Below are 22310 nucleotides of genomic sequence, written 5' to 3' on the forward strand. Positions count from 1 at the left end.
CAAGCCAGTTGTTCTATGACCCTTTTATACTCTTTGTAATTAAGTCTTTTTTAGAAACCTGTTTTAGGCCTTTTTTAGGAACCAGTTGTGGCCCAGATACGGGCCTTCTCTATTTTGGCCAATGGCCATCTTTAGGCCTTTTTTAACTCTCTGTTTTGGCCCCTTTGGCCCAGATTCTGGCCTTTCTTATTTTGGCCATTTTTGGGCCTTTTTACACATCCATAAAGCATTTTACAAAAAAAAATCATTACTTGCTTTGCATTTTACATTTTTCATAACTTGCTTTTGCTCAACATAAATCCAGAAATACATATTATAGCAAAATCATCAAAAAAAAAATCACAACTTGTTACAAATTCATAAATCCAAAAATACAACACATATAGTAGATTCATAAATCACAACCTGTCATAGATTCATAACTTGCCTTAGAGCTTCTATTATACTCATTAAAATACACATATCACATATTCATAAATTCAAAAATAACCTGTCAACAATACATTGCACAAGCACAACCTATCAACACAGGTTTATAAATCCAAAAATAATCTAAAGCAAAAAATTGCTTTAGTGCTCAAAACCTCAAACTAATCTGTAACTTGTTACAGGCACCCATCAAATACAAACAAGATTAAAAAATAACTTGTACAAGTCAAAATAAAATAACTAGTGTAGATTTCATTACTTCATTAGTAATATGTCAATGTCCACATATTGTCCATATGTCAATATCTACATAATATCATTATAGCCAAAGACTCAAAATAAATTGGCCATATGTCAAATTCAATGTCAACATATACTATCCATATTTAATATTTGGCCAAAGACTCAAAATAAATTGGCCATATGTCACTACCTATTGCCTAATATCATATATTGTCTATGTATAGGCTATTGTCAAAGCTCAAAATAAAAGCCCATATCTATATGTAGGCCATTGTCAACTAGTGTCTAATAGCAAAAAGTGTACATATCAATATGTCAAGTTGTTGTCAAAATAGAAACTAACAAAACCCTATGTCATCATCAATGCCACCCGTCCAAAGAGCAAAGAGCAATCTTCAACCATCAACTTCAATAGGTGTTGGTGTGGACATGTCTAATTCTGATGTTAATGCAGCATCACTTACAAGTTCTACAAACAAAAAACAATAAATATACCAAGAATCCAAGGCATTCAGTTTTTTTTAATAAAGAAAGAAATTGACATGCAGAATGTACAATAAAACAATAAATATGCCAAGAATCCAAGACATTCAGGTTGCTTTTTTTTTTTTTTTTTTTTTTTTTTTTTAATAAAGAAAGAAATAGATATGCAGAATGTACAATAAAACAATAAACATGCTAAGAATCCAAAATATTCAGTTTATTTTTTTATTTTTTATTTTTTTATAAATAATAGACATGCAATTTTTTTTTTATAATAAATAAAGAAATAGAAATTCATACCTCCATCAAGCTTTTCAAACTCCTCAACATCATCCATGGCAACATGAAGTCTGATTGGAGCTACTGAAGGACGGAGCCAGTTTTGACCACAATGAGGGCTTCCACCATAAGTAGAGACAATGAACTCTGGAAGGGATCAAGCCCACGACCAGCCGTACTAAAGGTAGATTCTGAGGTCACAGTGGATACCGAAATTGCAAGAACATGTTGTGCAACTCTTGAAAGCACACGGTATCGTGGAGAATTAACCTTCCACCTAGCCAAAATATCAAAATTCTCATCCAAGACATCTTCACAACTCTAACAAGTATTTATTAACCTCTGATTTGGTATTTGAAGAATCAATACCCTTCAAGTGCTTCTTAAATCCCATCATCTTCATTGCCTTCACATCAACCACACTAGAATCATCTCCCTCCATTGGTCCACTTGTTTTTTGGCCTTGGGCTTGTGCAGCAGCACTAGCACTACTACTCCCCACTTGATTTTGAGCACAAGCATTATACATATCCACCAAAACAGCTTTTACTCTTTTTGTCATATCAACAACCTTTTGGTTCTCATACAAAGTACCAAAACAGTACTCCAGATACCTCAACTTGTATCGAGGATCAAGAACTAACCCTACATACAACAAGTGATTCATATTATCAAAGTTCCCCCAATACTTTTCAAATTTGTTCTTCACGTAATCAGCCATTTTATTCAACAAATAACTATATTTTTCATACTCCAAGTCAATTGTGTCATGAATTGACATGAGCTCCAAAAAGAAAGAATTGCTATTGACATAATTAGCACCCGAAAATCGCAAGGTTGCATCATAGAAAATTTTAAGAAATTTTGAAAAGATCCTAATCTTTTCCCAATCCACATCATCCATTCCCCAAGCAACCTCATGTCTATCGTTTCCTTCTTCCTTTGCCTCCTCTCTAATTGTCCTAAGATAATTTGGATCTTCTTCCTCCAATTTCTCAAAAGCCTTTTGATACTTTTCAGCCTTCTCCAACATAATATAGGTGTAGTTCCACCTAATGGGCACATCTAAGCATAACTGACTTTTAAAGTCAACTTTCTCCTTCTCCACACATATCTTAAATGTGCTTTGTCTTTGTGGAGATGATCTCACATATCGCACAAATTTCCTCACCTTCACTATTGTCTCATCCATTTCAACTAACCCTTCACGAACAATTAAGTTCAAGATATGAGCACTACACCTCACATGCAAGTATTTATACCCTAAAATTGTTGCCTTCCTATGCTTAATTTTTTTTTTTTTTTTTGAATAAAAGAAATCAGCCCACTATTAGAGGTAGCATTATCAACTGTAATAGTTAGAATCTTGTCTATCCCCCAATCAAGTAAACACATCTTAACTACCTTCCCAAGTGTTTCATCCTTGTGATTTTCCACTAAATGAAAACTAAGAATCCTCTTGTGTATTTTCCAATCAATATCTATAAAATGGACAGTGAGACACATGTAGTTCAAATTTTGAACGGATGTCCATGTAACTGTGGTAAGGTAGACCCGCTGCTTTCTTAGGGCTTCTTTCAACTTTTGTTTCTCATCTAAAAACACCCTAAAGCAAGTTTTGGCAATTGTTGTGCGACAAGGGATTAAATTGAACCTAGGTTGGGTAACAGACATAAACTTCCTAAAACCAAAACCCTCCACAAACCTAAAAGACAACTCATCTAGAATAATCATCTCTGCCAATGCTTTCTTACATTTCTCAAAATTAAACACCCAAGGCACAAGTTTACCACTACTTTCTCCTTCTTCTTTAGGTTTGAATGCTATGGTTGATTGGTTTTTTTTGTCTTCCCTATAAGGATATTTCAAACATTGTGATTGTATGTGAGTTCTCATGGTTGTAGTGTCATTCAACTTAGTGTCACAAGCATAGGTTGTGCCACAGTAGTTACAAGTTGCCCTAGGTCCCCCCCCCCCTTTAATAATAGTGAAATGACCTCAAACAATAGATCTTTTTTTACCAGTTTTACCTGCATTTGGTGGGAGTGGGGGTTTGTCTTTGTCTTCATGCACATTGGTTGCCCCTTGACCCACTTCATTGTCTTGACCCTTTGGGATTTATCTTGTCTCATTCATCTACAATATAAAATAAAACAACAATAAACACAATAAGTCAGCAACTATAAAAAGTAAAAATAAAGAATAAAAATTTAACGCCAAAATGAGTCTAGTCTATAATAAATATGGTAACAATAACACAATAAGTCAGCAACCAAAAAAAAAAAAAGAAAAAAAAGAATGAAAATGACTCTTCACTCTACTCTAGTATACAATAACACAACAAGTCAATAAGAAAGAAAAAAAAAAAAAAGAATGAGAAGAACTCTAGTATACAGCAACAAGCCGACAATAAACATGTCAATAAGATAATAATAAACACATCAACATCAAGGCAATACTAAACAAATACCCCAATATCACAGTCAACTATTAACAAATACACTAATAAGAAAATAACAACTCAACATCACAGTCACAGATTCATAGCATGTCAACAACAATAAACAAAGATATATCAACAATAAATAAATAAAAAAGCAGCTAACTTTATATATCAGAGCTTAAAGGCAATCAGCTAACTTTAATTAAGAAACAAACCAGCACAAGCAGCCAAGTACATGGGTTATCAATTTTTTCAAAACCCTAACTTTATTTGCATATAAAAATTGAAAAAAAAAATTGATCTTATGTTGTTACTACAAAACAGAAATTCAGTATTTTAAAAACCCTAACTTTATTAATTCAGTATTAAACAAAACCCAAAATACAAAACAGGGAGAGGTTATCGAGATTTTCAAAGAGCACATGAGACAAAGACAATCAATTAACTTTAATAAAGAAACCAACTAGCACAAACAGCCAAGCACATGGGTTATTGATTTTTTCAAAACCCTAACTTTATTTGCATAAAAACTTGGAAAAATAAACATCTTGATCTTATGTTGTTACTACAAAACAGAGATTCACTATTTTCAAAGCCCTAACTTTATTGATTCAGTATTAAACAAAACCCAAAACACAATACAAAGAGAGGGTATCGAGATTTTCAAAAAAGACTCACCGTGAGATTAGAGATGAGAAGTCGATGATGAAACCGACGTGGGGAGGGTGGCGTGTGGAGGCGGCGGCAGAGGATTTGGCGTGAAAGGGAGTGTGGAGTGATGTTTGCTCATATAAACAAAAAAGGCCCAATTGTTTAAAATAAGATGGGATCAAGGGAGGCCCAACACAAAGTATATCTAATAAGTCAGAGGCCTAAAGCTCAAATTTTTAAGATACTTTATATTATATATTTAATATAAAATATAAAATAATAATATATAATAATATATTTCGGTTCGATTCGGTGCATTCCAATCTACCACTGAATACTAAACCAAAATTTTTGGTTTTTTGTATAATAAAACCGAAACTAAAACCGAACCAAAATTTTTGCAACAGTTCGGTTGGTTTGAAGCGGTTTTTTCGATTCCTCGGATTTTTGCACACCTCTATAGAGTTGGGTTCAAGTTACACATGATGTAACTTTAAGCAATGTTACACCACCCAATTTTTTTTAATTGGATGCGAATTTTGACAAATCCATCGTTTGATTACATTATCTTTATATATTCTCTATACTTGCAAACTTTTGAAGTGATCAAAGATTAATAATCATGTCATCAATCAATTGTTTAAATTCAAGTTTCTATAGTTTAAAATAATGTATAAAAGATGAGTTTATAGATAGAACTGTAAACAACATCCACTTGACATGAAAATTGGTATGAATGTTAAAAACATATAGATCATGGAATTCAACGGTGGGATTTTCAAAATATGAATTTTATAACAAGTTATTGGATGGTGTAATATTGCTTAGAATTATATTAGGCGTAACTTGAACCTAACCTCTCTCTCTCTCTCTCTCTCTATATATATATATATATATATTCTTTTAATAGTATGCTAATTACCTATGAGTTATTACTTTGATCTTTTTATGCCTCTTTTGTGTTTGTAAATGTGTAATTTTTTAATAAATTATTAGTTGTTACGTTATTAATAAAAGCCTTGTAGTTTAATTGATACTTCTTCAGTCTCCATGCACACTTGTAGTTTAATTGTTACCTCCCCAAACACAAAGAGTTTGGGGGTTTAGAAAGAAAAGAGTAAGTATCTTAAATTTTTTTTTTTTTTTTAAAATGTCACCTTATTGATCTTTTATTCACATTAAAATTTAGGTTTAAAATGTTTGACATGTAAAATTTAGGAACAAGTAGTATATTCTGGCTCATTTTCATTCTCAAAAAAAAAAAAAAAAAAAGTAGTCTATTTTGGCTTTTTTGATGATAAATATTTATAAGAAAATTAGTGAAGGCCAGACCAGAAGAGGGCCCTAAACAGTTATATACTTTTTCACTTGACAAACCTAGGGGGAAGCTCAAGATGGGTGTGAGTCTGACCTGTTACAAGAGAAAAGCCCAATGCATCAGGTTATGGGCTACTACAGTAGATTCTCTATGAATCATAACAAAGCACCAATTTCTCAAAATTGTTTAAAAACGCTATCAATGGGATTCTCCAATGGACTTAAAACGTCTAACCCATTTTATAGTCCGATGATCCCTTGAGATTGCAAACAGGACTGCTCTCGCTCCTCAACTACCCAAAGCTTGCATGTTGCTTTCGTTTCTCCATGTACAGTTGCAACGTCAAAATTCAACTTAGACCCAATAAACCAAAAATGGAACTCAACCACCACCATTGCCGTAATCATCACCAACCCAACTCTGCAAATCATGGAGTCATCATGCACGCGCCTGAGGCTCCCACACTGGCTTCATCACTCACACATTACCCGTGAGTCCGGTCTTAGCATTTTGTGCTCTAGCTGAGCTTACGCCAATGATATTCAACACGCCCATGTGCTTTTTTCTCAGATTGAAAAAAAAAAACCCATTACTTATATGTGGAAAACTATGATCATAGGCTACTGTAAAGCCAAATATTCTCATCGTGGGGTTTTCCTATTTTCGTCAAATGATTCGAGAAAACGCATCGAAATGGAGCTTCGTTTTTGCGCCCTAGGCGTGCGAACCTTTTTTGTGTAGTTTTTAGAGGGGGAATCAGTTCATTGTTGGGTTCGGACCTTTGAGGATGGGTTTTTTAATAAGGATTTGTTAGGACGAATTGGGTTGAATTTTGCACGTGAAGTGTTTGATCAAAGTTTTGTGAGAGGGTAGTTCCAGGTTAGGTAGGCCATCATTTTCTGGGGAAAGTTTCGGTGGTGTAATAACAGTAAGAAACTCAAAAAACAATGAACGTCCCTTTTGAGAGAGACAGAGAGCGTCATTTTGGTCTTGGACAAGCCACCCTTGACGAAGCTGAGTCTGATATTGAAGAGGATTCCATTGTTAATGGGTTTGCTTCTATAACTCTATCCAGAGAAGATTTAGCAAGGATTAGAGCCCCTTGGGCCTCATCTTTGATAATCAAAACCTTGGGCAGAAGTGTGGGGTTCATGTTCCTGTCTTCAAAGATTAGAGTTATGTGGAATCCTTCAGGTAGGCTAGACTGCATAGATTTGGGTCATGATTTTTTTCTCATTAAATTGGAGCTTCAAGAAGATGTTGATAAGGTGCTAAAAGGGGTTCCATGGTTTGTGAGTCAGCACTTCCTAGCTATTCGTCAATGGGAGCCTTATTTTAAGGCTTCAGCTGCCGCTTTCTCAAGTGTTGCGGTTTGGATTCGTCTCCCTGAATTGCCAATTGAGTATTACGAGCCTGAGGCTTTGAAAGAGATTGGAGCGGCCATAGGTCATGTTTTACGTATTGACGCTCATACTGTTAATGGACCTAGGAGGAGATTTGCCAGGTTATGTGTCCAAGTGAATTTGGAGCAACCGTTGATCAAAACGATTATGATAGGAAAGTTTGCTCAATCAGTTATGTATGAAGGGCTTAATGCTCTATGCTTCTCCTGTGGCAGAGTCGGGCATAAAAAGGACGTGTGTCCCTATCTAATCAGGGCACCTCCTTCACCTCGTACCCAGAAAAATACACCCTCTCAGGTTGACTCAGTGCCATCAGTGGATCAACAGGGTGATCAAAAGGAGTATGAACCTTACGGGCAGTGGATGGTTGCCACGCAGTGTAAGAAACCCCGAAAGCTTAGTCCAAAGGTTCAACTAGGCGGGAAAATTCGAGTTACTGATGTTCAGGTAACAACCTCATCTGAGGGTGTTGAAGCTTCTACAAAAGAATGGGTAGCGGTTGCTTGGCAAAAACCACCTCCTGGTTGGGTAAAACTTAATACGGACGGATCTTCTTTTGGGAATCCAGGTCAGTCTGGTGGAGGGGGTCTTCTGAGAGATGCTGAGGGAAGATGGATCATAGGCTTTGCTGGAAATTATGGGAATCTAAACAGTATAATGGCTGAGCTATGGGCCCTTAGAGATGGTTTACTTCTAGCTAAAGACCAGGAAATTGAAAACTTGATAGTGGAAATTGATGCTTTAGCTGTTGTTCATCTTATGCACAACTCCACTGTTAATCATTCACTTGAGCCTTTGCTCACTGAATGCAGGAACCTTTTGAAGACTTTTTCCAATATGCAAATTGAGCATACTTTTCGGGAAGCCAACCGTTGTGCTGATGCATTGTCTAAGCTTGGGAACAGTAGTGATGTTGTTTATGGTTTATTCCAATCTCCACCATCTGTGGTGGAGCAACTAGTAACCCTTGATAAGAAGGGAGTAGCTTGTAATAGACTTGTGTCTCTTAATTAATGTTATGCTTCTATTTCACCAAAAAAATGAAGTTTTGTGAGAGATGTTACTTGGACCTCGATGATGGATGGAGATATGGTGCATAGTTCTGCAGAGAAGGCTTTGGAATTGTTTAATCCGATGTTATTGAGTGATGTTGAGCCAAATGAGGTTACTATCATTGTTGTTTTTTCGATATGCTAGCTGAAAAAGGATTTAACTATTTGGAAAAGCATCCGTGGGTATATAAAAAGATGAAAGTAAATTATAGACTGAATTTGCAAAATACCATATTATATTTAATTGAATTTGGAAAGCTGGATTATAACCAAAAATCAAAACGGGCAAAAAATTATTTGATGAATGGAAGGTCAAATGATCAGAACCATGATTTATGTTTCCTTCTGCCTGGCTGCAAAATAATACTACCTTAGCTGAAAGCAGGATAGCTATATTCCACTCGTACACTTTTTATTACTATTATTATTATATTTATTATTTTGCTAAACCTTTTTATTACTATTATTTTATATAATTTGGTAGTTATAAATTATAATAAGAAAAGTGCTAAAAGATATAAGCTATTTTATAATAATGGAGGAGGATGAATTTAAACCTTAATTCTCCTAATAAAGGGGTGCAAGTCATGCCGTTGAGCTATAAAGCTTTTAACAACTTTGATCCGCATTTTTTTGAGTCCTTATTTATGAACCCATCCGCATTTTTTTGAGTCCTTATTTATGAACCCATTTGGCATTATTGAATAAAGTTAAAACTTTTAGCTGAGAGAAATGGCAACGCATAAAGGTTGAAGCTTGGTGCCTAGAAACTTAAGCTAGGCAGATTACAACAATTGCTATGTGAAGAACCTATGGTGATATTCGGTCATGGTCAACAAGCATAATCTTGGAATTGCTTACCAACGTTTGACCACTGTTAAGATCTTCTAATGGAGATGACACAATCATGATACAAGAACATAGTCTATTAACAAATCCTTGGAATCCACAACCTGTTCGTTGTTTTTTGTTTTTTTTTTCCCCATATTTGTTCCTTGTGTACGTAACACTACCAACTAATTCTTACATCTTCTAAAAAAAAACTAATTCATACATATTCTAGGATTTCATTACTAATATCTTGGTAGAATTTCGTTCATTGACCTAATATAGGCCGAATAAGTTTCACTTGAAGGTATAACAATTCATATTAATAAGTTGTGGTGTCTACGTATTTAATTTGGAAGATCTCTGATACATCATGGTCCTCTGCATGTTATGCTTTGATTTTCATTTTTTTTATTATTAAAACTTTTATAGGTTAGGCACTGGTTCTTAATTTGTATTTTCATATAAAGTGCATGTCTTTTCTTCCCTGCTATAATGGTTGCTGCAAAAACAACAAATAGTCAATCACCATGCAAAAAGCCCAAATCTATCAAATAAATTCAGGGGAAGGGTAATAAAGAATGGTTACCCGAGACTTGGATGCAAATTCAACAAAGAATGGTGAGGATAAACAGAACAAGAGCAGAGAGATGGCAATGTTGTGAAGGAGTACAGAACGAATGAGCTAAGAAAACAAAGGAGATATATATCTATTGGGAAGAATAGGCTAGTATTTTGGTCCTTAAGTATAAAGTTGGGGCTTTTTGAGATTTTCTCAAATAAGAAATTTTCAGTAACTAAAGATTGCAAATCGTGTGATTTTGAAAAAGTACCTAGAAGACTAGAAGTTGCTTATTCTAAAATGTGAAAATCTGCAGTTTTAAAAATCACAATCTCACTGATATCGCATGGACCAACATTTTAAAATATTACATTTTGGCTAGAATCACGCATTTGGTTCCCAAATCATGGGCCAAACAGACACTATGTTAAACAATCATGTGCATTACTGATTAGTTCTTACATATTTCAAAATTTCATTACTCATATTAGTAGAATCTCTGTTCATTGACCTAATATGGGCTCCTAAAGGTATAACATCGTATTAATAACTCGGATGGTATCCACGTATATAATTTGAGAGATCTTTGATACATCATGGTCCTTTGCATGTTGTGCTTTATTTTTCATTAAAAAAAAAAAATTCTATAGGTCAAGCACTAGTTATTAATTGCATTTTAATATAAAATGCATGTATTTACTTCCTTACAATAATGGTTAATATAAAATGAGACATGATGTAAATTCTATGCCAAATGGAAGAAAATGGTTATCCACATTCTAATTGCCAGTTCATATATTATGACTTATGAATAACTGTCTACTACTTTCCCATGAATCAATTACTTTTTCTCTATTATTTATAATTGACCACGCCATAATTGTGGCAAAAGTTGCGGTCACATACTTTTTCAACATGCTTATAATGATGTATCACATATTTTTTAAACAACCGAGTTATAATACTCTCAATCCATCAATTAACCAATGTAATCTCTTAATAATCGCAGTTTATCCTGAACTGTTATACATTAGAATTATTTGTCACATTCTGGAACCGCAAATTAGGCAGGCAAACGAAAGTTGTTTGAACTTTATTAATACAAACCATTATACAGTTTGACCTCTAAAGGCCCATCTTCTAGACTGCTGAAAATATCATGGCTGATCAATTCATTTCTTGAAAATCTTATTTAGGTTTGAGCAGCAAAGAAAGTAAAAAAGAAGAGAGAAAACTGTTACAATTTGGAGATAAATTGCTGTTTGCTTTGTGAAACCAGGTTCTTTCTCAATATCTTGCCTGAAGTTGACCTTGGAATTGCACTAGTGAAACTGACTCTTCTAACTTTCTTGTATGGGGCCACCTGAAAGTTCCACATACACATAAATTACAAAAGAGTTTAGTGATGGTTACTAAAGAAAGAAGACAGAAGAGCCATGACAAACCTGGTCAGCCACAAATTTAATCACTTGGTCTTCACTGAGCTCAGAACCAACTGCTTTTACCACGTATGCCATAGGTATCTGACCTGCTTCGTCATTTTCCACCCTGCAAAATTTAATATATTTGTTAGAGAAACATAGAGAGAGTTAGAGTGAAAGAGAAGTGTTAAAATAACATACGGTATAACGGCTGCATCGAGAATTGAAGGATGACTCAAAAGTATTGCTTCCAGTTCTGCTGGAGCCACCTGCATGCATACATATTGAGCACCAGTCGAGTAATCAGAATACCATTTGGTATCCTTTATAGTTGTTTCATTTAGCACCAACCAAGTCAAATTTTGCTTTCCAAAGTAGGAGTAATTAAGCCATTAATCCCTTAGTTTGGACCATTAAGTTAAAAAAAAAAAAAATGCTAAAGCTACTAGTAAATCTTTTCTAAAAAATTTACAAACTTACATGACCGTGAATAGAATGTTACCACTTCAATAACATAATAAATGAATGCCTAAATTTCTTTTTTTATAATTGATAACATGTGTTATTGAATAAATGAATGTCTAAATTTCTTTTTTTATAATTGATAACATGTCAATTTGTGAGACTTATAGAGCAAAATTTATTATATCCCTAGTATCACAAAAGTTAAAAACTGAATTAGTGCTAAAATTTTAAGGTACCTGATACCCATTATGTTTGATGAGCTCCTTAACCCTATCCACAATGAAAAGAAACCCATCCTCATCAAAATAACAAATATCACCGGTTTTCAACCACCCATCTGAATCAATTGTTGCTGCAGTAGCTTCCACATTTCCCAAATAACCTTTCATAATAGAAGGGCTCTTCAGCCACAGCTCTCCTTCCCTATAAGGTGGCAAGGGCCTTCCTGTTTCAGTATCAACCACCTTAGCACAAAAGCTTGGAATCAACATTCCTGATGACCCCGAACGAGCTTTAGCCTCTTTGTGAGTCGGCGAAAACGTTGCTGCTCCACAGATTTCTGTTAGTCCATATCCTTGCCTTAGCTCTACCCATGGAATTCTTTTTCTGAACCCATCACCTACTTCTTTGCTCAATGGTGCAGCCCCAGTGGTCACCCTTCTCAACGACGATAACTCAGAATCAAACCCTGCTTTGCTCGTGTACTTTACTAGCCCAAGTATCACTGGTGGCACAGCTGGTATGTTATTAACTTTGTGTGTTTTAATTGCTTGAAGCATAGCATGGAACTCATACTTTTTCATCACCACCGTAGTAGTTCCCGCACAAAACAATCCTAGCGCGAAAAAAGAAAGGCCGTAGATATGAAATATAGGAAGGAAACACAAAAACACATCGTTTTGAGCTGAGCTTACGTCCACAGTCCATCTCAGAAATGCCACATTGGCGATGAAATTTGCATGTGTTAGAACTACACCTGATTAAATAAGAGAGAATAAATGATTATCACGTGGTTTGGTCCACAGGGAAAAAACTAGAACTACACACAAAAACTAGTGCACACAGTATGTTTTACACAAAATACACTGAAAACATAAAATCGTTTGTATTTGGGTAGTGCATATTTGTGCAATAAAGATGGCCCTGGTCCAAAAGCTTGAGCCTACACTAAAATATGCTTAGCGACTATATTTTTAGTATTTGAATTGTGAACTGTCAAAATCCAATAGAGGGTATATATATATTCAATAATTAATGCAATGGGTTATTATTATGCTTGAATTACGGATAGTTGATATGTCTTGATTCAAGGCATAATAATCAAAAGTTTTGAACTTAATTGAAATTGTTTGCTATTTTCTACAAAAACTTTTAACTCTCTCATTGTAACTAATGAATTATTAAAAAAAATGACATATATATCAAGTCTTTGTTTTAATATTTATGCTAGAAACAAATAATAAGTCATAATAAAACATGCGATTGTACTAACAAGACGCACCTTTGCTTGTCCCGGTAGTCCCAGAAGAGTATAGTATAGCTGCTGTGTCTGACTGAACTAGCTTGACTTGTGGCAACTGATATAAATGATCAGAGCTTTCAATTAATTCTTCAATGGACAAGGACGACGAATCTTTGTTTGGTTTTCTTGATGTTAAAATTGTAGGCACCCCAGTTGGGACCAATTTGTGAAGCTCTTCAGGTGCTGAAATTGCTAGCTTGGCGCCTGAGTCACTTACTTGCTTGGCTATTTCTGACTTGGTGTTAAGTGGGTTGGCTGTGGTTAATATTGCACCAATTGAGAACACTGCAAGGCATATGGTTGGGTACAAGAGCGAGTTTGGTGACAATACAAATACCACATCACCTTTACTGACCCCAAGAGTATGGTACAAGCCTTTAGCAAGTGAACGAATTGATCTTTGGAGCCATGCATAGGTGAACTGCTGATTTGTGGCTGAGTCTATGAGTGCAATTTTTGACTCTGCTTGGTGGGGATGTGGGAAATGAGATAGCACATATGTAGCAATGTCAAAGTCTGGCCTAGTGGGGATTTTATGTTGGTCACCAAGTTTATTAATCGAATAATAGATTCCGGTTTGTGGGTCAAATCCACTTTTCGGATAGTGTGGCAGTCCATGGTTGCCGGAGTCATCTTTGGTGGTGGTGTTCCCTGCTTCTGCTGCTGACATTTCCTGATGAATTTGCTAATAAGATGTAGGAAATGTGCTTTAGATAAAACCTTGGGTTTGTGAGTATGAATGTTATTGATGTGGGTTAAATATGGTTTGCTATTGGCTTTTGTGTTAGCCAAGCTCCAACATTGGCATTGATTAGAACAAGAATAGGACGATTTGGACCAAGTCATGGTGTCTTGTAAGTAGATAATTCGAATTTGATACCTTAGTTAATCGTAGGGATCCGTCTTTTATGTTGTGTTTAATGGTTCAAAATGACAATCACATGTCTTGTCAGTTTTGTAATGCTGCAGCTAAATTGAAAGCAAGAACAAATAAAGTGGTGATTAGATGAGCTAAAAAGGAGAACAAATAAAGTGGTGATTAGATGAGCTGAAAATGATTGGAAATAACGTATTGGGAGCATTCACGTTGGTGGAGATATTTTTTTAGCTATTTGGTACTACAAAAAGTTAATTTATCTATTTTACCTATTTACTTTACAAAACATCCAGCATAAGTGAATCTATTTTAGCTTTCAACACAATAAAATAATATAAACATCACAATAAAATTATATATTTACTACCATAGCAGTGTGAACACACAAATAAAAAAAAAAAAATATATATATATATATAAGAAAAGAAAAGAATATAAGAATAAAAAAATCATAGCAGTGTGAACACACAAACTATATATTGCAGTGTAAACGCTATATAAAAAAATAAAAAATAAATAAAAAGAGTAAAAGAAGTGTGAACGCACAAACAATAACAGTGTAAACGAAGAGAAATGAGAATAAAAATGAGTAAAATAATAAAAAAAATAGTGTGAATGCACAAATAATTAAAAAAAAAAGTTTCTTTTTACCTCTCCGCTACAATGCACTGTTAAAAGTAGCTGTGCACTATAGCTGTGGAGCTAAAAAAAAATAGTTTGGCTCTACCATTGTAGGGCACATTTTGGTATTTGACTATTTGGTGATGCTAAAAATAGTAATATAGTTATTTAGCACTACCAATATGGATGCTCTGACATGTGACATGTCCATGTGCATCTCACAACTCACAATATTACTATCAGAGTCAGACAATGTAAGGACAAGAGGCTTTGTCTTTGATCTTTTATAATAAAATATTTATAATTAGTCTCAAAGATATATCTAGCTAGCCCTAAGAATTCAATTGGCATAAAGATGTTACAAAAAATAAAAATAAACCAAAATGGGGTTGGTCGGTTGGTCCATGATGAGAGCATTCACATTGGGAATAGTATATGCCATATATTGGTTCAATTTAGCATAAAAGCCCAAAACAACCTTTGCATTCGGACTTGTAAAAAGCTACTATTACAAAAAAAAAAAATTGCAATTCTGCTATAGTGCGATTCTAAATATAAAATTGCACTGTAGCTCAATTGTAAAACAAAATATAATATTTTATTCTAAATATGAGCTTTCTCTCTTATTCACACAACACGGTCTCTCATCTCTCTCTCTCCATCGCTGAGCTTCACCAAGCCTCTCTCTTCTCTCTAAAATTCACACAGTTTCTCATCTCTCTCTCTCTCGCCATCGCTAAGCTTCACCAAGCTGATTTACTCATCTCATAAATCCAACACTCTAGATAGCTCTACCCATTTAACTCTTCACTCTATCACTCTCTCTTCAAACCGAGATTCTTAAGGGGTTTTAGGTTTGGGTTAAGATTTTGTTTGCAAAATCTCAAAATGAAGTTCCGTCAGTGATGGGTTTGGATAGGTGGATCGGTGTACCACGGGTAAGGTGGTGGCATGGGTTTGGATCGGTTATGGCCGATGGGTTTGGATCGAAGCTGGGTTTTGGATTTTGGATCGGCGGAGATAGGAGATCGTGGTGATTTTTTTTTTTTTTTTTTTTGCTTGGTTTGATGGTGGCTCCGATGGTGGGTTTGGCTTGGTTTGAACTAATGCTTTCATGGTTTTTTTTTTTTTTTTTAAATGTGGTTTTGGTTTTGGTTTGATGGTCTGGTGGGTGGTGCTAGGATATGTGGGGGCGACTGTGTGTTGAACTGTTTTGGTTTTATTTGTTGTGGCTAGCGCTAGAGGTTGAGGGAGAAAGAGAGGAAAAGGAAGAGAAAAAGAGAAATAGTAAAAAAAGGAATAAAAAAGAATATTTAAATAAAATGAGAAAAAAAATAAAGTTTTGAAAGTTGGGTGTATTGAAAAATGGTATGATATAATTAATAAAGTAGCTTTTTGAGATGGTAAAATATGATAGGATGCAATTTTTGAATCTGAATGCTCTAAAGTGTGGCCGTCCTCCCTTTCCCGGATAAAAAAAAATGGTTACAAGTTTCAACATAAATATTTAAAAAAAAAAAATTATATTCTTTGTTTTTTGGTGTTTTATGCATCTTTTCCTAATTATGATAAATTAAGGACAAACCAAGAAATAAAAGGATAAGGACCTTCAAAGATTGTATCTATATTAAAGTAGCTTCTTTCCTTTAATATGCATATGTGTGCTTTAAAAAAAAATCAATATATATATACTTAATATTATTTTTTCCCCTCAAAATTAATATTGATGGATTGGCAGTAGATCCAAAGCAAATATATGTTTTGTTCAATTATTATTTTTGAATTGTAAGAATCGAGGAGAAGATCAATGCACTACCAACTTCTTTTTTTATAAAATACTTGTACTTGTATTTACCCTTTTTGTTGTTTTAACCGTAACTATAAAACAAGTATTTTTAGCCATATATAAATATTGATAAAACTAAGCTTCACAACGAAAGATGATATAACTTTCTAAAGCGGTCTTGGACCAACAAAAGATAATATAACTTTCTAAAGATAATATTGACAAAACTAAGCTTCACAACAAAAGATAATATAACTTTCTAAAGATAACATAACTTTGAAATTTTAGTACAAAATCAATTATATATGATTTCCAAGATTTAAAAATATGTTGACTTCTATTTTGATTAATTAGAAATGTATTGAGTAGCAATAAACTTGAGCCTTTTGTTTTATTTATATTTTGTTAACATTGAATGGATGTTAGTTTTTATTTTTTATTTTTATGTATTAATCTAGTTTTAAATCCTGATATACTTTTTTTATTCTTAAATTCCAAGAAATTTTTTATCCATACATTGTCCTTTCCAAAGCTGAAATTTTGGTTCCAACCCTAATTAATGTTATATAATTACTTGACTAAAAGCTACTCGAGGAGTAAGGATAAAGCGTACCTTGGCATTGTAGTTTCAATTCACAGTATGAAACAAAATTATATTTAGCCAACCAAAAAAAAAAAAAAATGCATGGAACTAAATCATACTTTAGCAAAATCTAATAATATAATATTGATCGAAGAAAATAAAGAAAAGAGATAATAAAATTACGGAATGATGGATAATCAACTTACTTGAAGGCAAACACTTGAATATAAAACTTGAGAAATGGTGAGGTACAAGAGAATTGCACTTGTTTGAAGAAGCCAACGGATTACAATAGAGATGAGAAAAGATTACAGTTTAGAATTTGAAAAGGTTTACAAGTGAAAATGTAAGAGTTAGCAAGAGAGAGGAGTCTTCAGAAGATTTGAATTCTGCCCACGCCTTTCTATACATAGCTAAAAGCCTTATAGTCGTGACCAATTTCCCGACAGTACTGCTGTATAATCCAAATGCCATGTGAAGGATTCGTCATGATGAATCCTTCTTCACATGGCATTTGCAGGGAATCTTTCCCTTATTACTAGTCATTGAATTATGGCACTTGTCGTCCTTTTCCGGGGTTCGAATTGTATCAATCCATTTACAAGTGAGTGGTTTAGATTGGTAGCAAATGGGAAACAACTGTTTTCAATGTTTGGTAACAGCGAATGAGTCATAGTTTTTAATTTAATTAGGGTATTGTTTTTAATTTAATTAGGGTATTTAAGCACTGTATTTTGAGAATTCGGAAGTAATGACATTTTTTAAATATGATGAAAATTATGGGACCCACATGATTTGATCAAACATAACTGAAACAATTGTTCCCCTATCTCACCCTTTTCTGTGTAATTTCATGCAAACAAAGTTCCTTTAGACTCTTTTCAATTACACTCCTCTTTCTCTCCCCCTCTCTCACAAGTCACAACGACTCTTAAGTTTGGACTCTAGAAATCCTAATTTCCTTGTATCAGTTTTGGAGATTAGATGAGCTGAAGCCCATAGAAATTTGTTTGTTTCCTTCGATCTCCAGGCCACAACATTGATGTTATTATAATTAATATGGCAATAGTTTATATATTGTCTGAATAAGATACAACTAAAATTGTATTTTGAAAACATAATTTCAGTTATAATTGTGAAATGATGAAACACGATTTCATAGTTATTATTGAATAAAAACACAATACCAACTGAAATGTGAAAGTTCTTCTAAAAAATGAAAAAGAAATGTGAAAACATATAATTATTTGGTCATAAGGTTTTAGGAGAAGAAATCTCTCGACTTAAAAAAAATACAAAAATAATTATGTGCCCACTCCATGAAACTTACGCATGGCACTTCCAAATTGTCCAGGAATCTCAAGATGGGTATGAGTCTATCCTGTTACAAGAGAAAGCCCATTGGATCAAGTTATGGGCTGCTACAGTAATTTCTTTGAATCATTTATTACAACACCAATTTTCAGAAACTGTTTTAACAGCCACCCTAATGTCTTCACTCTTCAGTGACCAGGTTAATGGTCCATAGAGGAGTATCAAATATCAATGAGGTTCTTCAATAATGGACTTAAAACATTTGACCCATCACCTTCTAGAATTATACTTCAGAACCCAGTATGATGGGCCCATTAGATTGCAAATTGGGCTGCCTTGGGCTTTCTTTCCACAACGGGCTACCACTCTCTCCTCGATTACCCAAGCTTGCATTCATGCTCTTTTACTTTCCACATAATTGCAGCTTCTAGCCCTTCACATTCAACAGTTCAACTTTAACCCAACCTATCTCTTAGCCGAGACAAGTTTACTAATGTTCTTTTCCCATATATATCACAACAATTTTTTTTTTTTTTTAAATCCTTCACATATCTTAAATTATAATATTGTTTGAATTAATGAGATAGAATGATTTCTTTTCTGAACCATAAAAATTAGCTTCACAGATCTTATATTATTAAAATTATGTATAATTTTCATTACAAAATAGACTATTTATATTATCAATGACTTATAAATAATAATTTGATATCTTATTGAATTAATTACAATCTTTCACAATCAAATTTCAAATTTATAAAAAAAAAATTATTATAAATGTAAGGACACGATTCGTGGCGGACCGTAACAGTGTCGGGTTCGCACGTGAAAAGGTCCTAACAATATCATTTGTAGAGCGTGGGTTTAGAAGGCTAGGCCTTGATCGACAGGCGATGGGTTTTTCATGGTGTTCGTACAAGTTTAAGTTTTCCATCACCCCTGGAGTCTTTCTCCTGGAGGTGGGCTGGGAGGCTCTGGTTTTTGGCCATTCTTCCCAACCCCCTCTATAGATTACTTACTTTTCCTTTTATACTAGCTCGCGTCCACTGTCCTTCGTCCACGCGTAGGGTTAAACTTTCCAAGATTGATACTTGTCCCATCAGTCCATACTTAAAGTCGTTAGGGATGGTTGTAAAAGCCAAAGAATGCGGCTCTGTCAGGTTCAGAGCATTAAATGGCAGTAACAGCAGCTTTCCCTGGATATTTTAGATCTTTCTTCCAAGTTTCAGTCCTATACCGTCTTTACCCTTATTTCTTTTTGGGGGAACTTTGGGTCTGCCGAGGACTGAACTGCCCTCGGTGGTATCCAAAGGCTATCTTGTCGAGCTTGGGCCGTAACCCTCCTCGGCTTGGGCCTCTGGATTCTCCCCGGGTAGATGGGCCTGGCCCATAAATCATTTGGGCCCCACAATAAATATATACATATAAAATATAAATTTTTTTATATATTTAAATCGAGTCTCATGTTTAAAAGCTTGTTTATGAACAAATTATTATGTTTGAACTTAACTTGTTTAATAATTGTCTCTAAACTTAGACTTAAATTTAGCTATTTGTTAAATAAACAATATAAACTTGAAATGTTCATAAATAGATCAATTTATTTAAATACAAAAATTTCAGAAATCAAGAGATTCTGGACCCCATAAATATAAAATGCCAAGGCAATTTATTATGCATGGTTAGCTTTAAAGCTACGTACTTGTATTTTATATCAAGAGAGCAGAATCAATCACCACCACAACGGCACAACCAAACATTCTTGACCACTCAATTGTCGATATTGTACGCTAAATCTTCCAAGTTTCAACACCATCGCATCAACAGGATGTCTAAGTTTTGGATTTTGGCTATTGGGAACACCTTTGCAAAATGTTGTGCTTTTTTTATTGGATTTGAATGGAAGGTTCATATGAAATGAATCATATCTATAACTGTAGGGTTTTTATTTATTTATTTAAGTCTTGAACAAGAAATTGGAATGCTATTACAACCAATAAATCAAAGGGGCAAAATTTTATTTGATGAATGGAAGGTTAAATGATCAGAACCATGATTTGTGTTTGCTTCTGCCTGCCTGCAAATCAATAATTTAAGCTGAAAGTAGGATAGCTATATTACACACTCTTGGACAAATTATATTAATCAGCTAGTTGAACAAAACAATTCCAATAATTTTTGATCCATACTTTTGAGTCCCTATATATTATATTGTTTGTAACCTGCCGTTTAGCATTATTGATAAAAAAATAAAAAAAAAATAAATAAATAAATAAAGAACTTTAAATTATAGATTTTTAATTGTAGAGTTTCTGGGAAAAAAAAGTAACTTAATTTCATAATTGAATTTGAATAAATTAATTAATGGAGAGTTTTAAAATAATATATACATATTTTTTCATCTTCTTCATATTTCTTGCAATTTTTTTTTCTCCTCTTTCCCCTCTTTGTTTTCCTTTCTTTTTCTCCCCCTTTATTTCTAATCCTTTTTTCTAAATCTAACTTTTTACTCAAAAGTGGATTCAAGCAATCCAAAGTGACCACAATGGCTCTCCACTCCTCTCTTTTCAAGAATCCATACATCTCTTATTAGTATATGGACAAATATCTCTCGAGCACTACTATCTATTTGGAGCCTAAATGGAGGAAGCCTAAAAAATTTACAACCGACTTTATAGTTTTCAATGGTCATTAGTATTTCAAGATCGAGAACATACTTGAAGAACTTTCATATTTTCATAAATCATTCATACACATATAATGGGAAAATTATTGTATAATCTTGAGTCCTGACTACCCAATATCAACCCCGTGACTCAAATTCAAGATCTTTACCTTAGAGAATAGAACAGTAGCACTATACTAAAAAGTTTGGTAGCAAACTCAAGAAAATGATTTTTTTTTTTTTTTTTTTTTTTGATAGAGCTCAAGAAAATGATTGATATTGTCAGTTGCTTCAACCAATTGATAATAATACAATGGAATATGAAATAAATAAAACAACGCACATGACACATGAGGGTCCAATGTAGTATTATACTTGGAGGATTGAACCCCAATGGAAATTCTCAACAGCCACTGATAGGCAACTTGAAGTACAGCTGAGTACCAAAACTTCTTACTGAGTTGAAGAAAGCAAAGGAGACTATCAGTGTGTTTCTTGAACCTTTGGTTGTTAAGTATTTATATGGCAGACTACAGCGCATAGGGATTGCAGCGACCAATTATTGGAGAAAGTCAAGGACATTGTGGGGTAGAGAGACAAGAAGTTTGAGTATTTCTTTTTAGGTATTTTATACCATGTGAGTAATTTTTATTTCTCTCATATTTATAGTAGAGTCTATTTATTAAATTTATTGTGAGGTCTATTATGAATATGAGTAAATAGAATACATTCTATTATGTTTTCGGAGTACTTAAGAATTTTTATTTACTTATGAACAATCTTGGTCTCCCATATTGTTAACGTGTCATGTATATTGTCCTATTACTGACTCCCATCTTAAGAAGGTTAGAAATGATTAAAGCCCACAAATTAATGAATTCTTCCAACCATTTAAAATAATGCATGCTTAAAATAAATAAATAAAACTTGATTTGGTAGATGAAGAGAAGTGTCCAAAATTTACAATTAATTTAACGATTCACCATATATAAATCTTACAAACTAATAAATTGTAATTTGATTTTAATAAGATTATGTGAACCCTATTGGTAATTTTTTCCAACCTTTGAATAGTTGACCAAAATAAAACACACATAAGATCATCAGCTCCATATTGCAAAATTGATCTTCAAAGCATCTCTAATAGATTAGGCGTCTCCTTTTCAAACCTCTTTTTTTTTTCTTTTTCTTTTTTCTTTTAGCTGAATCCTTTTCCTTTTCTAACCATTTTGACTAGCATTTTCTTTACTGTGGCATCTCCAACCAATGAGGTTAGTCATTTTGGATAAATTGCTACTTTAACTCTCAAAGCTCAACACATTTGAAAAGTAATTGTAGTTTTCCAAATATTTATTTTATCATTTT

General features: G+C 33.8%; 3 protein-coding genes across 3 annotated transcripts; 1 reads left to right on the forward strand and 2 right to left on the reverse strand.

Annotated features, from left to right (window-relative positions):
* Nucleotides 1-1067: 1067 nt before the first annotated feature.
* LOC115957055 (zinc finger BED domain-containing protein RICESLEEPER 2-like) lies at nt 1068-2626 on the reverse strand. Its single transcript, XM_031075296.1, has 3 exons — nt 1804-2626; nt 1456-1581; nt 1068-1141 (listed from the first exon to the last, which is right to left on the reverse strand). The coding sequence occupies exons 1-3, from the start codon at nt 2624-2626 to the stop codon at nt 1068-1070; spliced, it is 1023 nt and encodes a 340-aa protein (XP_030931156.1).
* Nucleotides 2627-5972: 3346 nt separating this feature from the next.
* LOC115954771 lies at nt 5973-8309 on the forward strand. The gene has a single exon (XM_031072701.1). The coding sequence runs from the start codon at nt 6794-6796 to the stop codon at nt 8261-8263; it is 1470 nt and encodes a 489-aa protein (XP_030928561.1). The 5' UTR covers nt 5973-6793; the 3' UTR covers nt 8264-8309.
* A 2348-nt stretch (nt 8310-10657) lies between these two features.
* On the reverse strand, nt 10658-17455 carry LOC115954758 (4-coumarate--CoA ligase-like 5). The gene is made up of 7 exons (XM_031072688.1): nt 17173-17455; nt 13980-14068; nt 13079-13784; nt 11814-12553; nt 11314-11381; nt 11137-11239; nt 10658-11054 (listed from the first exon to the last, which is right to left on the reverse strand). The coding sequence occupies exons 3-7, from the start codon at nt 13767-13769 to the stop codon at nt 10929-10931; spliced, it is 1728 nt and encodes a 575-aa protein (XP_030928548.1). The 5' UTR covers nt 13770-13784; nt 13980-14068; nt 17173-17455; the 3' UTR covers nt 10658-10928.
* Between the last annotated feature and the right edge of the window lie 4855 nt (nt 17456-22310).

The sequence above is a fragment of the Quercus lobata genome, chromosome 8 (assembly GCF_001633185.2).
Source record: "Quercus lobata isolate SW786 chromosome 8, ValleyOak3.0 Primary Assembly, whole genome shotgun sequence".
NCBI lineage: Eukaryota > Viridiplantae > Streptophyta > Magnoliopsida > Fagales > Fagaceae > Quercus > Quercus lobata.

What these genes read in the sequence shown, in the direction of transcription:
- LOC115954758 (XM_031072688.1), bottom strand. Translation starts at nt 13,769, where the DNA reads ATGTCAGCAGCAGAAGCAGGGAACACCACCACCAAAGATGACTCCGGC. An exon ending in GACTACCGGGACAAGCAAAG is followed by an intron (nt 12,554 to 13,078) that starts GTGCGTCTTGTT and finishes TTATTTAATCAG; the next exon opens with GTGTAGTTCTAACACATGCA. An exon ending in CTCGATGCAGCCGTTATACC is followed by an intron (nt 11,240 to 11,313) that starts GTATGTTATTTT and finishes TAAATTTTGCAG; the next exon opens with GGTGGAAAATGACGAAGCAG.
- LOC115954771 (XM_031072701.1), top strand. Translation starts at nt 6,794, where the DNA reads ATGAACGTCCCTTTTGAGAGAGACAGAGAGCGTCATTTTGGTCTTGGA.
- LOC115957055 (XM_031075296.1), bottom strand. Translation starts at nt 2,626, where the DNA reads ATGGATGAGACAATAGTGAAGGTGAGGAAATTTGTGCGATATGTGAGA. An exon ending in ATTTAAGAAGCACTTGAAGG is followed by an intron (nt 1,582 to 1,803) that starts GTATTGATTCTT and finishes GATCCCTTCCAG; the next exon opens with AGTTCATTGTCTCTACTTAT. An exon ending in GTTTGAAAAGCTTGATGGAG is followed by an intron (nt 1,142 to 1,455) that starts GTATGAATTTCT and finishes TTTTGTTTGTAG; the next exon opens with AACTTGTAAGTGATGCTGCA.